A 22,570-nucleotide genomic window follows, 5' to 3' on the forward strand; every position below is an offset into this window, starting at 1 on the left:
CCAGTGCCCGGCACAGCGGCGTCGCGAGTCGCGGAGTCGCGAGTCGCGGCGTCATCCCCATGCGGAGAGCCATGGCTTCGAACCTCTGCCCGCCGTCCCCGCTGCTCGTACGGGTGTCGCATCCCGGCACCCGCCTACCATGGAAGCTGGAAAAGTACTTCCAGAGCCGGGAGTCGGGCGGCGGGGAGTGCACCGTGCAGGCCCAGGACCGCAACGACCCCAACGCGGACACCTTCCGGGTGCAGTTCGTGCATAGGGCGAGTGAGCTGCGGGCCCGGGCTGGGGGGCAACCACCGTCCTTGGGAAGAGGGGAGGGGTGGGGGGCTCCATGCAGACCCAGTTCAAGCTGACCTAGGAGAGAGGGCGGGAGAAAGTCTGGTGGGGGACAGGAACCTGGGGGTCCTGCTGGCAAGAGGCGCAAACCCAGAGAGTAGGACAGAGCTCACAAGTGCCCAGCCTCTGACCTGGGCCGACTGTGCCTTAAAGTTGATACTTCGCAGTCTCCTCGCCGTGACTCCTATGTCTCAGCTCTCAGAACACGCTTGCCACCCCCAGACGCCTGTCAGCCCTTGTCACTTAGGAATTTCACTTTTATGTTTTACATAATTATTCCACTGATTTGTTTTTGTGAATTCGAAAAGTTATATATGCTCACTATGGAAAAGGGAGAAAAGAATAAAGAAAACCACCTGGAGAGAAACAATGTGAACATTTTGATATATTTCCTCCCAGCCTTTTCCTCTGAATGTCAGCAAACACATAGTAGTTCTAAAACTGAGTCTACACTTCTGATTCCTGCTGTTTTCACTTAACTCATAATGAGTGTCAGGGAAATGGGGAACTGGCAACAGTTTCAGGAACATGACTTTTAATGAGTGGACGATATTCCATTATCATTAAGCTTTCCTTTCTACAGTAGAACTTAAGCTGCCTACTTTAGAGTTTTGAATAGCTCCCTCACCTTATCACCAACCCACCATTCCAGGATATGCAGGGAGCAGCCCTTACTGGGAGGGTTGTTGGGGCAAGGTACAGATGCATGAGTAAGAGGATTATTTGAAATTGCTCCCATTTCTATGTGTATGTATATATTTAATGTCTCCACTGAAGGTAAAGAGGGAGTGTTGAAGAAAGGAAAGCACCAAATTGTGGTTGACAACAAACCTGTGGCTATATTCCTGGAACCCAATGACAATGCAGTAGAGGACACCAGGATGTCTTCTTTGACACAGTCACGAAAAGGGGCAAGACCTGGTGAGAAGCATCCAAATGAAAAGGACATTTCTAGCGCTGTGGATTCCTGTGTCCAGAAGGTGAGTATTGAAGGAGCTAGGTATGTTCCTGCAGCTAACTCTCCAGTCCAAGGACCATTTGCTGAGGATTTATTATGAGCCTGGCACTGTTGTAGACATTGGGACACAGAGGTGAACACAACAGACAGGTCCCTGCTGGGGAGAGGTACACAGAAAGACAATAAGCAAGAAAACAAAATAAATAAAACCATTTCAGAGAGTGGTACATGCTAAGGAGAAAATATAATGGGGTTTCGCCTTAGAGCTTGACAGGGCCAGGGCAAGGAAGGAGAAGGAATCTGTGTTATTTCCGACCAAAAGTCAGAGTCTCTGAGGAGGTGACATTTGGCCTGAGACTTGAATGATGAGCAGGGGCCAGCCATGCAGAGTCATTGGACAAATCAACTGCCTACTGTGTGCCAGGCACTGTCACAGGAGCTGGAGATCAGCCAGGAGCACAGCAGACCCTGCCCTCAGGGACCTTACATTCTAGTGAGGGAACCAGACAATAATAGTAAACATATAGATACGGAATAAAATATCTGCCAGTGATAAATATTTGCTAGGAAGAAGAATAAAGCAGGATAAATGATAGTAACAGAACTACTATTTTAAATAGGATGTCAGGGAAAACCTCTCAAATGACGTGACCTCTGAGTAGAGACACAAATGAAGTAAGGGAGCTAGTTAAGTGGATTTCTAGGGGAAGAAGTTTCTAGGCAGAGGGAAAAAAACAAGTGTAAAGCTGACACCCCCCCTCCCCCCCTCCCCACACACATCCAGACAGGAGCTCACATCCTGAGCCCAAGAGCTTCAAAGAGAGAGACTAGCGTGGCTGGAGGGCAGAGAGCAAGATAGAGAGTGAGAGAGGAACTTGGAGAGGTACCTAGAAGTCAGGTCTTTGAGGGATGAAGGTTAGGACTTTGGATTTTAACTTAAATGTTAGGAGATTCCTTAGATGGTTTTAAGCAGGGGAATAGAGTGATCTGATTCACATTTCTGCAGGATCACTCTGGCTGCTGTGTGGAGAACAGAATCTAGGAAGAGGCTGAAGTGGAAGGTCAGAGTCCAGTTAGGAGGGGTTGCAGTGAACCAGGCGCAAGGTGACAATGGCTTGGACTCTGGTGGTCCTGATGGAGGTGTGAGAAGTGGCTGGATTCAGGAAACATTTTGAAGATCTAGAGGATGTTATATGCAGAGGAAATAGCTTGTGCAAAGACCTCGAGGGAGAACAAAACATTAGAAATCTTGCTTTTATATTACATTCAATTTGCCTCTGTCCTTTTTCACCTAATCTGGTGTTTGTCTTATACTTGAGCCTCTAAAGGCCAGGGTTTAGAGGGCCCAGCAACATTGCATGCAGTTAGGGGGTTAGTTTTGTTTTGTTTTTTAAAAATAGAAAAAAAGAAAGAAGGACGAGGGCAGAAGAGAAAAAACAATAATAGGAAAAAACATCATCCTCAGATTTATGACTCCCTCCCAGGCTCACACTCTTCAGTGAGAGACACAGCAATTTACCCAGAAAGTCGAACGAAGTGCCTTCCCTCTGCCCTACTCCCCAAGGTCAAAGCAAGAATCCGGACTTCCTGTCCATGGAACTTTTAAAAATGTTAGTGCCCGGGCTCTACATTTACATCAGAATCTCTGGAGATGTGCTTGGGCCTTGGGTGTTTTTTTTTTTTTCTCCCCAGGCCATTCTAATGTACAGACAGGGCTGGGTGCCTCTGGGTTGTAATACATTGCATGCTTTGCAAAAAGGATTGGAAAGAAGTCACAGTGGTTATTTCTCTAGTCTCTAGACATTCTCCTGAGAGGAACGTAGACCTGGATGTCTAATAGATTTTATTTGTTCCCTTTTAAAATTTCAGATCTTTCTTACTGTCACAGCTGAACTGAACTGTCACCTGTTCTCTAAAGAGCAGAGGGAACACATCGCCATTCTCTGCCCCAGTGTTGAGCGAGTGAAGGGCCATGAAGGAATTGAGAAAGTGCGTGGTGACTTCAGAGATATTGAAAAAATACATGGCTTCTTGAGTGAACAACTCCTAGAAAAGGAGCAGAAACGAGAATCTTCCCCTTTGACAACAGAGAGGGAGCCACTCCATCAGCAGGACGGGAACAGCTGTGTTTCTCCCTCTGAACCAAAAACCAGGTCGGAAGAAAAAAGCAACCGTTTTGAAGTTCCCTTGGCTTTCTTTGAATACTTCACATACACCTGCCCTGATAAAATATACTCAATAGAGAAAACGTTTGGTACAAAAATTAAAACTCAGAAGAGTTCTCCGAATGTGGTCTATTTAGACTTCACCTCAAGTCAATCAGGTAACCTCAGAGCAGCTCGCGAGTCTTTTGTCAGAGAATTTCAGAAGAGTGTGGAGAGTCTGAAGCAGGAATGTGTTACTCTGGCAGACAGTAAGCAGGCACACAAAATCAAACAGGAATTAAATCACCAGTTTACAAAGCTCCTTATAAAGGAGAAAGGAGGAGAATTAACTCTCCTTGGGACCGCATATGACATTTCAGCTGCCAAACATTTTCTTGCCTCAGAAATCTCTGAAAGTCTTGTCACGGCACCTGTGAAAATATCGACTCCCAAGCACATGATGAGTGGAATTGAGGTTGACACTGCTCACTATAAACTTTTAGAAGCAGAGTTACTCCAGGAGATATCACAGATAGAAAAGAAGTACGACACTCAAAGTAAGGTTTTGGGAACAAGTCAGAAAACCTGCATTCTATTTGAACCTAAAACCAAGGAGTTAGATCTATCTGTGCATGCTTATTCAGGTTTCATTGATGCCTATCAACATGTCTCAGGGCAGATTATGAGAGAAGTTCTTTTGCTGAAACTTTTGGGCAAGGAGAGAAAGCACTTACATGGGACCAAGTTCTCTGATGACTTTCGAAAAAGGCATCCAGATATAGACTTTGTGCTAAATCAAGAGTCAGTGACTTTGATTGGGTTGCCAAATCACCTTACAAAGGCAAAACAGTATGTCTTAAACAGAGGGAGAATGTCTCCATTAGCTAGAGAGAAATGGAATGAAACACCCATGGACACTGATAGTAATGATTCAAAAACAGCTTCACCAACATTGCAGCGCTCTACCAGTTCTGAGGTGTCAGAAGTGGACAAGGAAAAGGACATATGTACCATCTGTTTGAACACCATTAGTAACAGACAAGTGCTCCCAAAGTGCAAGCATGATTTCTGCAGCCCTTGTATCAACAAAGCCTTGTCATATAAGCCAGTCTGTCCTATGTGCCAGACTTCCTATGGTGTCCAGAGAGGGAATCAGCCAGATGGAAACATGAATGTCATTTTCAAAAGAGACTCACTTCCAGGTTATGAATCCTATGGCACCATTGTGATTACTTACAGAATTGAAGGAGGCATACAAACAGTAAGTGTTTCTGAGGTCCATGGGTTTCTTTCCGGTGTGCTGGGATTACCAGAGCAACAGGGACTGTTCTGTTACCAATTAGACAGTGGATTTCCCAGGTAGTTACCTCCATGGTCATATGCAAGGATTTTAAATGCTGATAACGGTAACAATGTTTACTTATAATTTAGGTATCTTTTGTGTCTATTAAGGCAGAGAAAGGGTGGGTGGTGATTGTGCGCTGGAGTGGGGGAAGTCAGGAAGGTGGATAGTGTTCCCAGCATGAACTTGGGGAAAGAGGAGAAATATGAATTATATGGGGAACGTGAGCAAACCTTGAATACTTTTGTTGATTTTTGTTTGTTCTATATGCATATGAACACATCTACACATCTAGTAAAATTCTGACACAATGTTTTCATGTGACATTTTCTTGCCTTCATATAGAAAGAGCACCCAAACCCAGGAAAGAGATTTTCTGGAATATGTCGAACTGCATACTTGCCTGATAACGAGGAAGGAAAAGAGGTTTTGCATCTGCTTCGTAGGGCCTTTGACCAAAAACTGATTTTCACAGTGGGAGACTCTCGAGTATCAGGAGTCTCAGATGTCATTACGTGGAATGATATCCACCACAAAACGTCCAGGTCTGGGGGACCAGAAAGGTGAGAAGCTTTTGAAACAGAATGGCTGCTAAACAGAATTTAGAGGTCGTAAAACATGGCAATTTGAGGATGTGACTGCAAGGAGACAGTTTCTAGCAGTGGGATTGGATGCAGTGTTTTGACAGATGCTCATCTGGGGTGATAATCTCAAAGACAGAAAGATTGCTTCGTATGACCTTCTACCCTCCCAACCACAAAGTGTCATACAGTTAATAAATTTTGCATCAGTGGGCAGCAGATCTTCAGAATCCAAGATGAATGGTATCTAAGGTGATTTAATTTGGGGTTTCATGTCTATTTGAAGGGTAGATCCTAGGAATGTTATTTACTTCGTCTTCTTTTAAGATCACCCTTTCTTCTACCCTCCCCTCCCATGAGTCCATAGAGATCCTAAATTCACTTGGCTAACAGAACTCTAGAAAAAGTCTTACTTAATGGGGATGGAAGTTGTATTATGGGCATTCCAATTGCTGTTTATGAAATTCAGATAGAATACCTCAGACCCTTAATATTCAAGAGGGAATACATCTTAAGACTTAATTTCCCAAATTTGAAAATCTTCCTGTAGCAAAATGATTACCATCCCTAAAAATATAGTATATTATAACTTTATAAGAGTCATTGCTTACCATGAGCTGAAAATTAAAGTCTTGTTGGAATGCAGATCCTGGGCAGACAGCTAGGCCTGCTCACTAGCGAAATGACTCACAGCAGCACACTTACAAATCAGCCTTCAGGATTGCTTGTGAATACTTGCAACACTGAATGCTAATGCCAGGGACCTACTGTACAGATTCTTTAAAACCATCTGCGATGAAGCTAAGGGCCTTTTTCTTCTGCAGGTATGGCTACCCTGATCCTGGCTATCTGAAACGCGTCAAACAGGAGCTGAAGGATAAAGGAATTGAGTAAGAAGAGTATTGGAAGGATAAGTTGAGCCAAGCTTGCAAAAGGCACAGTTGAAGAAGCAGAGTAAATTCTAATCTAAATCCTTATGTAAAAACACCGTTAAAATTGTTTCATCTCAAGAAGTGGTTTGTGGGGAATTCCCCGGCGGTACAGGGGTTAGGACTCCGAGCACTTCCACTGCAGGGGGCACAGGTTCGATCCTGCGGTTCGGGAACTAAAATCCTGGCTGCACAGCCAGAAAAAAAGAAAAAAGAAGTGCTTTGTGTAAGAGTAAGAATCTGCTGGTCTGTCATTTCTGGAGTGTTACATTTTCTGGTAGATCTGTGTAATCTTGCTGCAGAGGTAGTGTGCCTCATTCTCGTGTCATCTTTGTGGAGGCTAGAGGGGTGGAGTGCTGTGGATCTGAAATCATCTTCTGTGTTGTTCAGCTGAAGTACCAGCTGTCAGTGGATTCTCCTTTTATTGCCATCTCTCGGGTAGTCCCTCAGTTTTGTCTGTTTGCTCTTTGATCCCTACCCTAAAAGTAAAACCTTAATGTGAAGGGTGGTCAGGTGGGAGGAGGGCTTTGGTTATGGAAAATTAGAGACCTACGTTAACCTCCCTGCACCATGGCCAGAGGAGTGGCCAGGACAGAGACTGAGCAACCTTGGTAATAAAGGGAATAAGGCTATTATTTTTGACAACACAGAGCCTGGTGAACAGTTGGTGCTTAATAAATGTTTGCTGCCTGACTCAAGTTGCTAGTAACCCTGCAGAGAAACATGTTCTCTAAATCTTTGGCAGAGGCAGGAGTAAGGAAGACAGCTCTGGAGTCCTCACCACTTATTTGGGAAACGGAGTTTCTTACTCCAGAACTCATGACCTCTGAACTCTGACCGGCCTCTAACTTTGTCCTTGCTCCCTGCTGATTCCTATAACCTGCCATATGGTGTGCACTTCCCCTGCCCTAGTAATGCTACCCATCTCTGAACATTTTTCCCTCTGGATATAACTGTACTTTTTCTTTTTTTTTTTTTGCGGTACGTGGGCCTCTCACTGTTGTGGCCTCTCCCGTTGCGGAGCACAGGCTCCGGACGTGCAAGACTCAGCGGCCATGGCTCACGGGCCCAGCGGCTCCACAGCATGTGGGATCTTCCCGGACCGGGGCACAAACCCGTGTCCCCTGCATCGGCAGGCGGACTCTCAACCACTGGGCCACCAGGGAAGCCCTATTGTACTTTTATGTATACCCCGCTTGCAGTTTTAACAGATAAATCACAGGAATCTCCATAGACTCTCATGAGAAAAATGAGAAAAAACCCTTTTCCTCCCTTTTGCTAAGTCCTACCACGTCATGCTTTCTCCCTTAAAATATGTCTCCCTAAAATTGTCTGGACGGAGAAAAGGCTAGAGTCGTGCCTACCATAAAGAATACAGACATGTCAAAATTTACTTTTAAATGGTTCCTCAAGTCAGAAGAAAGTTTTAATAGCAAACTATCTCGTTATCCATGTCCCAGCCTCTCTCCAAAAATGATGAAAGAGATGTCATTTTCTTTTCCTAAAGATACGTGTACACACAGTTTTTTTGGTCAGACAGTAATAGTTAATATTGTATACTTATTTTGTCCCCTTTATGAGAGCTTTATATCTGTGTGATTGATACTATTGGCATCCCCGTTTCATAACTGAGAAAACATGCAGAGAGAGGATAAGTACCTTGACAAAGATCACATAATTAATAAGCAGAAGTTCTGGGATTCGAAGGAGTTAGTCTGGCTCCAAGGCTTCTGTGCCCTAGAGCTGTACTGTCTCCTACAGGGGTCTTTTCCTCCATGGAGGAGGCTGAGGACTCCCCATTATTCTGAGCTTCTCTCAGAAATGGATTCCTGCACAGTGCTCAAAGCAGATTTCCTCTGAGGAATTCCTGTTTGAAGAACTTAAAAACCCAGAATCTTTTTCTTTGTCCAGAGAGTTGAGGGAGTTTAAGGTAAATGATATGTCTTTTTAAAAAAAATCAGATTAGACATTTAGTTTTTGGTGATTCATTAAAGTCTTAGAGTTATGACTGTTTTGTATCTATGGATATTTTAGCTAAATTTGCTTCAAAAAAGCAAAAGTTTGGTCCCTGCTAAGGTCTGGATCCTTGATTGCAACGTGTACGCAAGTTTCATGGTGTGGTTGGTGAGCCTTCGGATTACTGCTTTTGCTCTGTGGAAGGTATTATCATCGATATCTGCTATAAATAAAGTTATATCCATTTTAGGAACAGACTGCGCTCCTTCCCACTTCTTCTTCCTTAGGTTTAGATTCTGGGTGTTTCCTACAATACATACAGTGTACAACATACCATGTGGGCAGATGTCTTTGCTTGATTTTGTGTGTAGCTTTTGCTAAATAGTATCACGATAGAACTTTACTGTTGACTTCACTGCTGCCACGTTCAGCTGTAAAAATCACATTTCTTAGTATTTTTCCTCCTTAACACATAGGTTACTACAAAGGTAAAGGTAGGCTGCAGGTTTCATCACTTCTCTCCTTCTACATTATAACCCATCAAACTACACTTGCCCCTCCTTGCTGCAAGAGTTTTTGTTTCACCTTTCTAGCATTAGTGCTGGATTACTGAAATGGCTCACTAGGCCCCAGCAAATTAGGGCACCTTTTTCTCCAAAAAAAAAAAAGAGAATTACAAGTAATATTGAGATATTTGATGTCTCCCTAAAGATAGTAAGTTTCTGCATCCAATTTCAATGTGTGGGATTTTCCCCCATACATCAAAGCAATCCAACACCAGCTGAGTGTCCTACAATTCAACTCAATTCTGACACTTTCTACCTGGGGATAGCATCAGATTCCAGAGGTAAGGGCTCAGCCCCACAAGGCTGCCCTCCAGTTCAGGTGCCAATTGCAAGTCCAGATTGTTCTTGTGCTTCTGACCCAATGGCTATAAAATCAGAGGTTCCCATGACCCCCTCCTTGGGTTCAAGTAATTTGCTAGAGCAGCTCACAGAACTCAGGAAACCAGGTTACTCACTAGATTACTGGTTTACTATAAAATGATATAACTCAGGAACAGTCAGATGGAAGAGATGCATATGGGGAAAGGGCATGGAGCTTCCATGCCTTTTCCAGGTGCGCCATGAAACCGAGCAGAACCCTGTGGGGCTCTTCTGGGTATGAAAGCATTTCCGTGTCCCCCATTTCTTGTTTGTAGGAAAAAGGTTTCGGCCTCCTAGACCTTCCCTGAGTTCCAAAGGGCAGATTCAAACAGTTACTAATTAGAGGAGTGAGGGAATGCAGAAACAAAGGAAAGGCAGTCAAGAAGCAATAATGCAGCAATGGGCAGGCTCCTGGTTCCTCCTCAAGGGGCATACATAACAATCTGATACATATCTCTGTCCACAAAAATAATCAGTAAACAATTTATAATAGGAATAGAAAAGAGTTTTATCTGAGCCAAACTGAGGGCTATAGCCCAGAAGACAGCCTCTCAGATAACTCTTGAGACCTGCTCTGGAGAAGCATGGTTTTCAGCACAGTTTTACGTCTTGTCAGAACAAAGAACATCAAACAAGTCAGGGATACATTCCTTCAAGGTTTCAAAAACAAAAACAAAAAAACCCCCAAAAACATCAGGACGTACACAGCAAGTAGTATGGCCTTCGCACCTGGGAAGGCATTCTCATCATCAAAGGAGCACCAGCATTGGCATCCCAGGAAGGGAGGCATTTAATCTTTATTTTTAACATGGACATTCTTTACTTCTGGTCAATGCACCCTTTTCTTTAATAATTAAAGCAAATGTACAGTGTATGTTTGATAGGCCACAAACTGGCTATTCTAGTTAGCATAAAATTCAAGTTAACTCATGCATAAACCAGAATGACTTCCCTTTACCTCAACAGGTGAAAATTTCTTTTATCATCTCTGAGTTCTTCTACAGGAACTAAGGTCCCCACCCAGGTGGAGGATGGTAACTTCAGGCTGAAAACAAGCATGTGGCCTTCAGACTGGTTGGAACCAGACAGCTGATGATCGAGATTCCAGGAACACCACCCAGTTACCTCCCCACCAAACCATCAGAGGGAGGTCACACACCCTGTAGCTCTCTCCCCAACCCAATTTTGCCTATAAAAACTCTTCCCCAAAAACCATCAGGGAATTTGGGTCTTTTGAGCGTGAGCCGTCCATTCTCCTTTCTTGGCCCTGCAATAAACCTTTCTCCATTCCAAACTCCAACATTTCAGTTTGTTTGGCCTCACTGTGCATCTGGCACACGAACTTCAGTTGGACAACAGCCACTCTCCCCAAATCTCCAAGTGAATTGAAACCCAGAAGCTCTTCAAACCCCGTCCTTTTGGATTTTTATGTAGGCTTAAAAACATAGACATGACTGATTAAGTCGTTGGTCATTGGTGATTGGACTCAATCTCCAGTCCCTCTCCTCTCCCTGGACTGAAAGTTCCAACCCTCTAATCACGGTTGGTTTCTCTGGCAACCAGCCCCCAACCTTAGGTGCTTCCCAAAAGTCACCTCATTAACATAACAAAAGAACCCTTTTCACTCTCAGCACTGCGGAAATTTCAAGGGTTTTAGGAGCTCAGTGCCAGAAATGGGGATGAAGACCAAACATATATTCTTATTATAAATCACAACATCACGGATAGCATCAAAGCAGCCATTAGGAGAAAAACCAAACTTTTGTTGGACTTCCTTACACTTATCTTTTGGTTTAGTACTGTTTTTGCCTTGATTTCCATATGGGAGTTGGGCACTATTTCCTTTTCTATTAATTGAGACTTGCAGCCTCTAAAACACAGAGCCCTAGGCAAAGAGTAAGACACTAACAATTTGTTGGGGAGGTGCACATCAGGTCAGTGAAGGTGAGAACAAACAAACTAAGATAAAATGCTATGCAATACCTTGGGTTCTCACCCCTTACCCCATCCTGTGCCACTGCTTTGCAAGTTAAGTGCATATCAAAGGAATAATTTCAATAAGGCATATACATAGAAAAGCACTAAACTATGCGTCTTCACTATCTAGAGCCAGTATCCTCTTTTTCTCCACCCTGAATTCCCCTTGGGGTGCACTGTGGGGGTCAGGGGTGGGGGAAGACAGCTGCAGTGTTTGATGGCTTCAGAGCCAAAACATCCTTTCTTCACTGAAATGGCAGGTGACATTCTTTGTCCACACCCATACCCCACAAATCTATTGTCACCAGTCCTGCCTCTCCCACATTTCAAAGCTCACTGTCCAGTTGGCATCTTCCTTGTTCCCTCACCAGAATCACTGGAATGCCCCCTAAAGACTCTGTCCCCTTCCCCCTTCTTCCTCCCACCTCAAACTATCTTTTGAAAAAACAGCTCCAATTGCATCACTCCTCTGATGAAGTGCCTTTAGTGACTCCCTGATGTCTAGAGCAGTGCTTCTCAAACTTGATCTCGTGTCAGATCACCTGGAGGGCTCAGTAAAACACAGATTGCTAGGACCCACCCCCAGAGTTTCTGACCCAGTAGATGTGAGGTTGTGCCCCCAAATCTTTATTCCTAACAAGGTCCCAGATGATGCTAATACTGCTGGTCTGGGAACCACATTTTGAGGACACTGACCTAGAAAATAAAGTTCAAACTCCACAGCATGGCCGTCAAGTATTTTTCATTCTACTTTGCTTACCTCATGTCCCTTCCTCCCCGCCAAGCCACTAATGGTCCACTCACACCAGACTACCAACTCTTCCAAACCACAGTCTATACTTTTATTCTTCTGGCCTTTGCTCTGCGCACAAGGGTGTGCTCTCACTCTCTCTTGCTCTCTCTCCCTCTCATGGCCTAGCACCTCATTCTCCTCTTACAAATCTCCTCTTCATCTCTCAAGTTCTTACTCAAATGCCACTAGTATAGAAACTTTCTTTCTAATTTGTCTCCAAATTATGAACCACCTTTTCTCTGGTTTCCTAATATATTACACATATCTCTATTAAGGCAGATGTGATATCAAAATCCACTTACCCATTTTGAGTATACCATCTACATCCTGCCAGGACCTTTCAACATACAGCAAGTAAATGTGTATTCTTTTTTTTTGCTTTTCTTTCCCCTTACTAATACACTTACCCCAGAGAGAAGGGATCCGTGTCTAAATCATCTTTATAATCTTAACACGATGCCAGGGCCTTCACTACATGTTGGCTGAATGATATTAAATAATGTCAGGCCGGAGGGACACCTGATTCTATCCCTGTCTTAGGGGGCATGCAAAGGATCCAGTGTATTTTTCTGAGGATGAGTGTGTAGGGAAAGTGGGGTGGGGTAGAAATGGGTTGCCCAGCAGAAATGGGAGCTAATATGGATTTTTTAAAATAAAATATGCGAGGCACTCTACAGACATTATCTCATTTAAACCTCATGACAACATCATGAAGTAGTTACAGCTCTGCCATCGTACAGATGCAGTTGACTGAGTCTACACAACTAATGAATTATAGAGTCCAGGATTTTGACCCCAGAATTTGTCTAACAGCAACATCTGTCCCAAAAAGGTGACATAATCGTAAAACAGCTATAAGCGATTTTCATAGAAAAGAAAGCGAGGGCTTCCCTGGTGGCGCAGTGGTTGAGAGTCCGCCTGCCGATGCAGGGGACACGGATTCGTGCCCCGGGCAGGGAAGATCCCACATGCCGCGGAGCGGCTGGGCCCGCGAGCCATGTCCGTTGCGCCTGCGCGTCCGGAGCCTGTGCTCCGCAACGGGAGAGGCCACAACAGTGAGAGGCCTGCGTACCGGGGAAAAAAAAAAAGAAAAGAAAGCGAAAGAAGATCAAGGCACAGCCTGCTGGGTAGGGCAGGGCCCGACAGTGCGGGCAGATGAGCAGAGCTGAGGAGGGCTGCGCCTGCGCCCCCGCCGCTTCTGGTCTAAGCGTCCTGGGGTGCTGGGACCCCCGACCCTTTGAAGAACTGACCTCCAAGTTGTACTTCCTCAGCCCAAAAAGACTGAAGGCCATGAGCTAGTTCCGCCAGGAGCCGGGGATCCCGTCCTCTTCCTGGCGCTTTTCCTCAGGTTGGATAGTGAGGGGCTCCAGGGGGGCGGGGAGGAAGGGGAGATCCTGCTGTCCCACCAGGCGTCCTGCGCACGCGCGACGCTCTGCCTCTCAGTGGGCAAAGCCGTGCAGAGGCCTCGGTCCTTCTACACCTGTCTTGGGGTAGGTGCTCACCACCCTGGCTTGTCCTGGGAGAGGAGAGTTGTGCGTAGTCTCTTCCATAGCATTTTTGGTCTCTTTCCCCTCAAATTTTAAACTTTCCTTATAAGTTAGGGATATTAGTCATTTTTTGTGATGTATCCTATGAATATTTCCTCTCATTTTGTCATTTGTCTTTTGAGTTTGCTTATTGTGGCTTTTTTTTTGCCAGGCAAACGTTTTTTATTTTTATATAGTAAAATTTACTCTTTCATTTTATTGCATCTGGAGTTTTAGTCACATTTTAAAAGCTTTCCCCTACATCACATGTAGGTTATAGTCTCCCCATGCTTTTTTTTTTTTCTATTCGTAATGCTTTATTTCTTACATTTAGATCTCTGATCCATTTGAAGTTTATTCCTTAATAAACTTCCTGTGTATGTTTCCTCTGTATTCCTGTGTATGTTTTGAGAAATGGATCTAATTTTATCTTTTTTTCTGAATGGGTATCCATATTTTTATCTCTGGTAATACTTAAATCCAAACAGCATTTATTAAAAAGATTATCACTGCCTCGGTAACTTGAGATACCACCTTTATTTATCATATACTAGAGTTTTAGGTGTAGTTTGGCTGTTCTGGAACTTCTGTTCCACTGACTGCTCCATTGACCTGTTTATTCATCCGTTTTAGAGACGCTTTGTATATACGTTAAAGTCAGGACTAGTCCCCCTACAGAGCTCTTCCATCTCAATGTTCTCCTCCATATTCTTGTGTACTTTTCTTTCCTTATGAACTTTAGGATAGGCTTCTGATTTATGACCAATGTCAAAAAAAGAAGCTCGCTGGGATTTTTATTTGAATTGCATTAAACTTGTATATTAAATTGCAGAGAGCTGACATCTTGAGATGGTGTTGAGTTGTTCTCACCATTTCGTTTGTTCAGATCTACTTTTGTGTCTTTAAAGAGTGTTCATGCTTTTTTACATAGAAATTTCTTAAGTTTGTTTCTATATATTTTATCTTTTTTCTTGCTGTTGTAAATGAGCTTTTCTCATTCACTATATCTTTTAACTAATTATTTAACTAATTGACTTTTCCTGTATTTCTAAAAATTAAGGTATAATTTACATACAGCAGATTCATACTGTTTAGTATATAGTTCTGTGGCTTTTGAGAAGTGTATACAATTGTGTAACAACCACAAGATACAAAGATATAAAAGAACTTCAACACTCCCCCAGATTCCCACCAGCCCCTTTGTAATCAACCTCTTCACTCCAGGTGAGCCCCTGGCAAACACTGGTCAGATTTTGGTCCCTATAGTTTCAGAGTGTCATATAAGTAGAACCACAGTGATCAAATAAGGTTCATTCATGTTGTAGAATGTATCAGAACTTTGTTACTTTTTATTGCCAAATAATACTCTATTGTATGGATATACCACATTTTATTTATCCATTCATTTATGATGGACATTTGGATTGTTTAATTTTTTCAATTGTTGGGGTATAGTTGTTTTACAATATCGTGTTAGTTTCTACTGTACAGTGGAGTTCCCTGTGCTATACAGCAGGTTCTCATTAGTTATCTATTTTATACATATGTGTATCTATTTTATACATATATACATATATATGTCAATCCCAATCTCCCAGTTCATCCCACCTCCCCTTTCCCCCCTTGGTGTCCATACGTTTGTTCGCTATGTCTGTGTCTCTATTTCTGCCTTGTAAACAGGTTCATCTGTACCATTTTTCTAGATTCCACATATATGAGTTAATATACAATATTTGTTTTTCTCTTTCTGACTTACTTCACTCTGTATGACACTCTCTAGGCCCATCCGTGTCTCTACAAATGACCCAGTTTCGTTCCTTTTTATGTGGAGTAATATTCCATTGTATATATGTACCACATCTTTACCCATTCGTCTGTCGATGGGCATTTAGGTTGCTTCTATGACCTGGCTATTGTAAATAGTGCTTCAGTGAACACTGGGGTACATGTGTCTTTTTGAATTATGGTTTTCTCTGGGTATATGCCCAGTAGTGGGATTGCTGGGTCATATGGTAATTCTATTTTTAGTTTTTTAAGGAACCTCCATACTGTTCTCCATAGTGGCTATATCAATTTACATTCCCACCAACAGTGCAAGAGGGTTCCCTTTTCTCCACACCCTCTCCAGCATTTATTGTTTGTAGATTTGGGGATGATGGCCATTCTCACCGGTGTGAGGTGATACCTCATTGTAGTTTTGATTTGCATTTCTCTAATAATTAGTGATGTTGAGCATCTTTTCATGTGCCTCTTGGCCATCTATATGTCTTCTTTGGAGAAATATCTATTTAGGTCTTCCACCCATTTTTTGATTGGGTTGTTTGTTTTTTTGATATTAAGCTGCATGAGCTATTTGTATATTTTGGAGATTATGGATTGTTTAATTTTTGACTGTTGTGAATAAAGCTTCTATGAATATTTGTTGTCTCAGTCAGCTTGGGCTGCTATAACAAATACCATGGACTGAGTGGTTGAAAAAACAAACATTAATTTCTTACAGTTCTGGAGGCTGGAAATCTGAGGTCAGGATGCCAGCATGATTGGGTTCTTCATGAGAGCCCTTTCCCTGATTTGTAGATGACCCCGTCTTGCTATTTCCTCACATAGTGGAGAGAGAGAAAGAGAGAGACAGAGAGATCTGTTCTCTTCATCTTCACATAAGGGCACTAATCCCATCGGGGGCTCTATCCTCATTATGTCATCTAAACCTAATTACCTCCCATCTGACCCCAACTTCAAATACCATCACACTGAAGATTAGGGCTTTATGAATTTTGGAGGGACACAAAGATTTTGTCTATAGCATATGTGTACAAGCTTTTGTGTGCACGTATGTTTCACTCTTGAATATGTACCTACTTGGGAGTGAAATTTGTGGATCATGTAGCAAATGCTAACTTTCTGAGGGACTGCAAAACTGTTTTACTAAGTGGTTGTATCATTTAATATCTCATCAGCAACGTATGAGTGTTGCACTTTCTCCACATCCTAGATAACACTTATTATTGTCTGCCTTTTTTGATTTAGTTATCCTGGTAGGTGTGAAGTGGCATGGTGGGTTTTTTTTTTAATATATATCTCAATTAGAAACTTTTTTGGTTTTAAAATATAAGAAGATACAATGAAAATGTTTAAGATGAAATGAACTTATTTCCAACTGAGCTGGATTAGACTGTGACAGACCAGCCCTCATACCTAAAACAGCCAGAAAATTGAAACAAAATAGAGAAATCATCTATTTTCAGGCAGAGGAGAGCTGCTGAGTCAACGAGAGAGAACCGGAGGGGCTGAGACTCCAGAAAGGGAGAATCTTGGAGAGGGAGGGCTGACTTCTGCAGCCACTTCACCCAGGTGTTAGTTGCTGATTCTGGGCGTGGGCCCGAGGCTGATGATCCCAGGGCTCGCACCCAGGGAAGACCAGATCAGCAGAGCTGGGAGACAGATCAGCAGAGCTATGGCAGGAGATTTGGGAGGTCCCTGCAGAACATCTGTTAAATTCTGGGGATGCACGAGTCTAGAGTTCTAAAAACAGAAGCAGAAAACTTCTGCAAGCAGAACAGAGCCTTCCAAAATCTTGTGAGACAAGGATTAGAATTCTGGACTCATCAGGGGGATTTCTGCCAAAAATCCTGAAGAGACAGGAGTAAAACTGAGGTAGACTGAGACTTACCAGGGCTGCAACTCAGCCTCAACTCAGAACAGGACATGACATTATTGGATTCAGGTGACCAGCCACTGACTAGAAATAAAATGCTTCATAGAATTCACGTAATTTTTATTTTATGTGGAAAAATAAATGGGCAAGAACATCAAAGAGTATTCTAGGTTCAAAAGGAGTCATGAGAAGAATTTTTCCTAGCAGACATTAAAATCTTTTGTTTGTTTGTTTGTTTGTTTAAAAACAAGCTCTGGCCAGTTTTATTAAAGAAAAATTGTGCATGATTTACCTTTCACTAGTCTGTGCGGGCATGCTTTTAATAATATCAGAATCACCTGGATCAATGACAGCCATTGTGTATACTCTGTAGTATTTTCCACACACTCTACCCAATTCAATATTATTACCACTGTAGTGATGAACACCAGTTTTGGCCAACATGGCATAATACTCTATTTCAGATTTCTTCAAGGCTGGGCAGTTGGCGAGGATGACCAGTTTCGCTTTGCCTCGTCTGATCATTTTCAAAGTCAGCTTGTATCCCAGCACATACTTTCCACTTTTCATAACGAGTTGGAGCCCAGAGTTGATTGACTCCAGTGACTTTTTCTTCTTCTTTGCAGCCACCATCTCCCTGCCTTGGGTGCGGGACACCCCCAACCAAGAGCAGCCGCCAAGATGGCCAGGGGTCGAGAAAGGCGACATTGAAATCTGTTGGTAACCAATTTGAGACCCTTGGTATATAAGAATATCAATAATGAGAATATTAAAAAGACCCACACCCTCCACCATACTCTTCAAAAAATTCCAGATGGATTGAAAGTTAAATGCTTAAAAATCAAAACAAATACACTCTCATGTATGTGAACAGACTAGCACTAGAGGAAATCACTTTTTGACTTTTGATGGAATAGAAATGAAAAAAGTTGGACAGGTTCATTACTTAGATAGTTTTAGCTTTGATGGAAAGTACATCAGTAAAGCTAAGATTTTAAAAATTCAGAAGAATGGAGAAATTGCACATAAACACAAAAGTTCAGTAACTGAAAAGTATAAAGAGCTCATATAAATGGGCAAAAATACCAACTGTCCCTTAAACAAATGATTAAAAGATAGTCCCACAAGAGAAACATGATTTTAAATCATGATTTTTAAAACATTCAGTCAACCTTGTTAGTAATACTTCACCTACTGGGAAGTTTCATTTTGTACCTAAAAATACAATTAGAAAAACTTTTGAAAAGTGATAAAACCCAAAGCCTGCAAATCTTGAGGAAAGTAGATATCATGCATTAATGATAGCAATGCAAATGGAGCCAGTCTTTCTGAAGGGCAAAATGGTACTTTATTGAAGGAATCATAAATATGCCTAACCCCCCACTAAGTAATAGAATTTATCCTGAGGAAATAATGTTTAATAAAAACCAAAAGTCTACACAAACAATGTTTATTTTATGATATTGAAACACTGAAAGAAAGCTAAGATCCTAACAACGCCAAAATATAGAAGCTAACTGTGATATATCAAAATGATATACTCTAGTGATATACTAAAAATATAAATATGATGCAGGAAATAGAAAACATTTGGTTAAATCACATTACATAAGAGGAAGAATACCAAATTGTGTATACACACCCATTATAATGGTAAAAGAACAATGAATATGTAGAGGTAAAGGGGGCAAAAGGACAGATAGAGGGGATGTTTCTAGTCGGGTTAAGATCAACAGACTTGGAGTGAATTATTCTGTAAAGTTGCTAAAATTACATTTCAGAAGAATTTAATATTGCTCTAATGAGAGCAAGATTTTCTTTGCAGGACATTGAACTGGCTTATAGAAATACAGTTATTTCCTGCCTTCTTGATTGGATAGATGGAAAGATGGTGTTGTTTCCATTTGGTTATGTGAACTTTACTGCAGCTAAAGGTCATAGGTAAATGATGATCGAGTGGCTCACCCTAGTCCAGGGGAAGAGAAATAACTTTCCTTCTACCCTTCTGAGTTCTTGGCTGAGACCCATGTAATAAAAGACAGATTAACAACAGACAGACAAACAGAAGTTTATTGCATGTATACCTCATGTATATGTGGGAGATACCCAGCGAGAATGAATAACTACCCGAGGTGGTTTAGAATCCAGACTTAAATACCATCTTAATAGGGAAAGAGGAGGGGGATGTAGATCTCTTAGGTGAGAGTAAATGAATTTTAGGAAAAATGAAGGGCCCTTAGAAGGATAGATGAATGGTATCATAGTTTGTGACAAAGTGTGTCTAGGTGAGGTGTTAACTTCCAGTACCCTCTCCTGCGAAAAGAGTTGATCACCCCTGGCTGATGAAACTTCTGGGGGGTGTGGGTTGGGTGTGGGCGGATTTATGACAACCGAGTTCCTTTTGGAGGATCTGTCTTTAGGCAGATAAGGGGAATCAGAGAAAGCCTCTCCCTGCATTCGCTGTTTTATATGTGCCTACAGCTCAAAATAATCAAGATACCAAAGCAGGATATTTTAGGGGTGGCACACCTTGAACTCCTACAGTCATATTTTGGGGTGGCATATTCTGCTGCCCTTTAGTTCAACTAAGACTCTGTTAGCAAAAAAGGAACGTTTCCTAGTAAATGAGCAGAAAGGAACTCTTAGGTCCTAGCCACATGCCACAAAGTAATCTGAGAAGTGGGATGGCAGTGGGTAGAATTTTGTCCCCAAAAGGTATGTTGAAGTCCTAACCCCAACCCCATAATTGTAACATTTGGAAACAGGGTCTTTGCATAGGTAATCAAGCTGAAAGGAGCTCATACTGCATCAGGGTGAAGCCTAATCTGATGACTAGTGTCCTTACAAGAAGATAGGCGTTTGGACACAGGCAGTTGCCAGGAAGGCACTATGTGACAATGGAGCCAGAGAATGGAGTGGTGAGGCTGCCAGCCAGAGGATGCCAAGGACTGAGGGCAACCATGAGAAGCTAGGGGAGAGTCATGAAAAGCCTTCTTCCTCAGAGCCTGCAGTAGGAACCAACCCTGCTGACACCCTGATTTCAGACTTCTGGCTCTAGAACTGTGAGAGAATAAATTTCTTTCCTTTTAAGCTACCCAGTTTGTGATACTTTGTTACAGCGGCCCTAGGAAATTAATACAGGGACTAAATGTGTACAGTCTAGTAGAAATACTAATTAAAACAAAAAACTGACAGCAGCTGACTACTGGCTTCCAAGGCAGTGGCAAAATCCATGGTTCACTGTTTTCAGGAAAGCACCTTTTGTGGAATCCCCATCACTGTCAGAGTCTAGGTCAGGGGTTGGTAAACTATGGTCCGCAGAACAAACCCACCCCACGGCTTGCAAGCCAAGAGTGGTTTTTACATTGTTAAATGGTTTCAGAAAAAAAAAATCAAAAGAGGAATAATATTTCATGGCATGTGAAAATTAAATGAAATTCAAGTTTCTGTGTCCACAGTAGTTTCACTGAAACACAGCCATACTCCTTTGTTTACATACATTCTATGGCTGCATAAGATCAAAGATGAATTTAAAAATTAAAAATTAACTTGCTCAGGTGTTGAAAAGGGAAGAAATCTCCCCTCCACTTTCCATTTCAGCTTTAGAAAACTTGCAATTGTTAATGCTTTCTCTGTCCCTTTGAGATGTACATAAAACTTTTTGAAAGCTAAAAAAGCCTCTGGTCAGCTTTACAACCTAAGAGTGTTTTCTCAAAGATATGGGAACCATCTCTTTGAAATGCAGTCATCAAGGAATGTGGAACTCCATCTCCCAATTTCCCTGGGAGGGTAGGAGCCTAACTTCACCAGCAACTGGCTCCAAGTTGTAACTACCTACCGGTCATAGAGATGTGAGAAGTTGTATTATTCTTTTGGATAAAGGCAATTAGCTAACACAGATGGACACCCCGATTACCAGGTGAATTTAGGATGAATTGTGTGTAACAAATGGTGTTGTCAAGGCCTCTCACTTGAGGACTAGTTATTTTTCTTGAGGCCATGCGTGTTAACGGGCTGTATCTGCCTGGCTATATATAAAGGTGAGATTTCTGTCTGTCTTCTAAATTCCTTTAGTGGATTGCCTGTGATGAGTACCACACTCTGGTTTAAAACTTAATCAATAATAAAACTATTTTCTTTCTCTTCTACTTTGTGGAGAGGTCTTCTGGGTTGGCAGAAGATACGTTTTTTAATATTTCCCCAACGGTTGCTTTTGGTCCATGACAGAAGAACTGTATAGTTGTAGCAGAGACCATATGGCCTGCAAAGCCTAAAATATTTACTCTCTGGCTCTTAATAGAAAAAGGTTGTTGACCCCTGGTCTAATTGACCAGGTGTATGAGCAAGATAATGAAAAAGCTGAGTTATTTAGTATCATAAAGTGAGTGGAATTTTGGGTTTGTGTGGGTTCTAAAGAGGAGCGGTAGGGGCCTGGGAACATGGGGAAGGGGTGGAGGAGGAAGTGGATCTTAGGGCAAGGGGTTGCAAACCCAGATGTCTAGAGGAGCTGGAGGTTACTGTAATGAATGAAGTGGGCCAAAGGAACTTTCAATGAACAGAAGCCAGGGATCTGACGATACTGGCTTCACTTACTTGATTGCTGACATGCGAGGAGGTAAACCGAACGTTGGTAACCTGTCCTGCCTTTTCCCGAGAGAAGCTGGAAATCTGAGGTTTAATGGAAACTCACACTGTTACAATGTTATCATCTAATTCAAATTTCGAAAGCAGGTCTCAGGGCAGGCTTCAGTTGGGTGGCTACCAACATTTAACTGCTGATCTAGAGAGTGGGAGAGGACCTCTTCATGTTAACACTGAGCGAGGAGATGGTTAGATAGGAAATGGCTGATGAATTCCTGGAAATATTTATGAGTGACGTTGACCTGGAAGTTGATTCCTGCACTAAGATGTAATTAGTCCAAACCTTCGGTGAATGTGCTAGTGATGATTTGGGGGAAAAAGAGGGGATGGTGTCTCTAGCACAGGAGCAGTGTGGAAACAGGAGCCAAGAAGCAGATTTCAATGTGGACTTTCTCTGGAAAATGTAGTCCCCTGGAAAGAGCTATACTGGGGAGGGACTGTCCCGCAGTGCAGTGGATGGGGACTTGAGATATTTTATTTGGATACTAAGTGAAGAATAATTCAAAACAGGATCGAGAACTTGGGAACTTAGATTACCAGCACAAAATAAGCTCTAAATAAATGTTGGCTCTTGTCATTTTTCTTGTAAGTTTTCTGGAATGTACACAGAAACAGGATCACGTGGTCAGAATGCAACACCAGCTAAGAAAGAAACAAAGGAGGCTCAACTGCTTTTCTGCTCAAAAGGAGAAGGTTTGGCATATGTGGTAGCTTTAAAACATGTCAGCAGGGCTTCCCTGGTGGCGCAGTGGTTGAGAGTCCGCCTGCCGATGCAGGGGACATGGGTTCGTGCCCCGCTCCGGGAGGAT

The 22,570-nt window shown here is 42.5% G+C and overlaps 1 protein-coding gene and 1 pseudogene across 1 annotated transcript; one reads left to right on the forward strand and one right to left on the reverse strand.

Moving 5' to 3' along the window:
• The first annotated feature begins 12 nt into the window (after window positions 1-12).
• Window positions 13-8,500, forward strand: DTX3L (deltex E3 ubiquitin ligase 3L). The gene is made up of 5 exons (XM_022567134.3): window positions 13-261; window positions 1,111-1,313; window positions 3,161-4,696; window positions 5,123-5,340; window positions 6,183-8,500. Exons 1-5 carry the CDS (start codon window positions 60-62, stop codon window positions 6,250-6,252), a joined length of 2,229 nt encoding a protein of 742 aa, XP_022422842.1. The 5' UTR covers window positions 13-59; the 3' UTR covers window positions 6,253-8,500.
• Window positions 8,501-17,200: 8,700 nt separating this feature from the next.
• Window positions 17,201-18,607, reverse strand: LOC149749332 (large ribosomal subunit protein eL30 pseudogene; annotated as a pseudogene).
• Window positions 18,608-22,570: the final 3,963 nt, after the last annotated feature.

Source organism: Delphinapterus leucas, chromosome 4, assembly GCF_059928025.1.
Source record: "Delphinapterus leucas isolate spDelLeu-1000000601 "Yukka" chromosome 4, BTC_Dleu_Yukka2, whole genome shotgun sequence".
Lineage (NCBI taxonomy): Eukaryota > Metazoa > Chordata > Mammalia > Artiodactyla > Monodontidae > Delphinapterus > Delphinapterus leucas.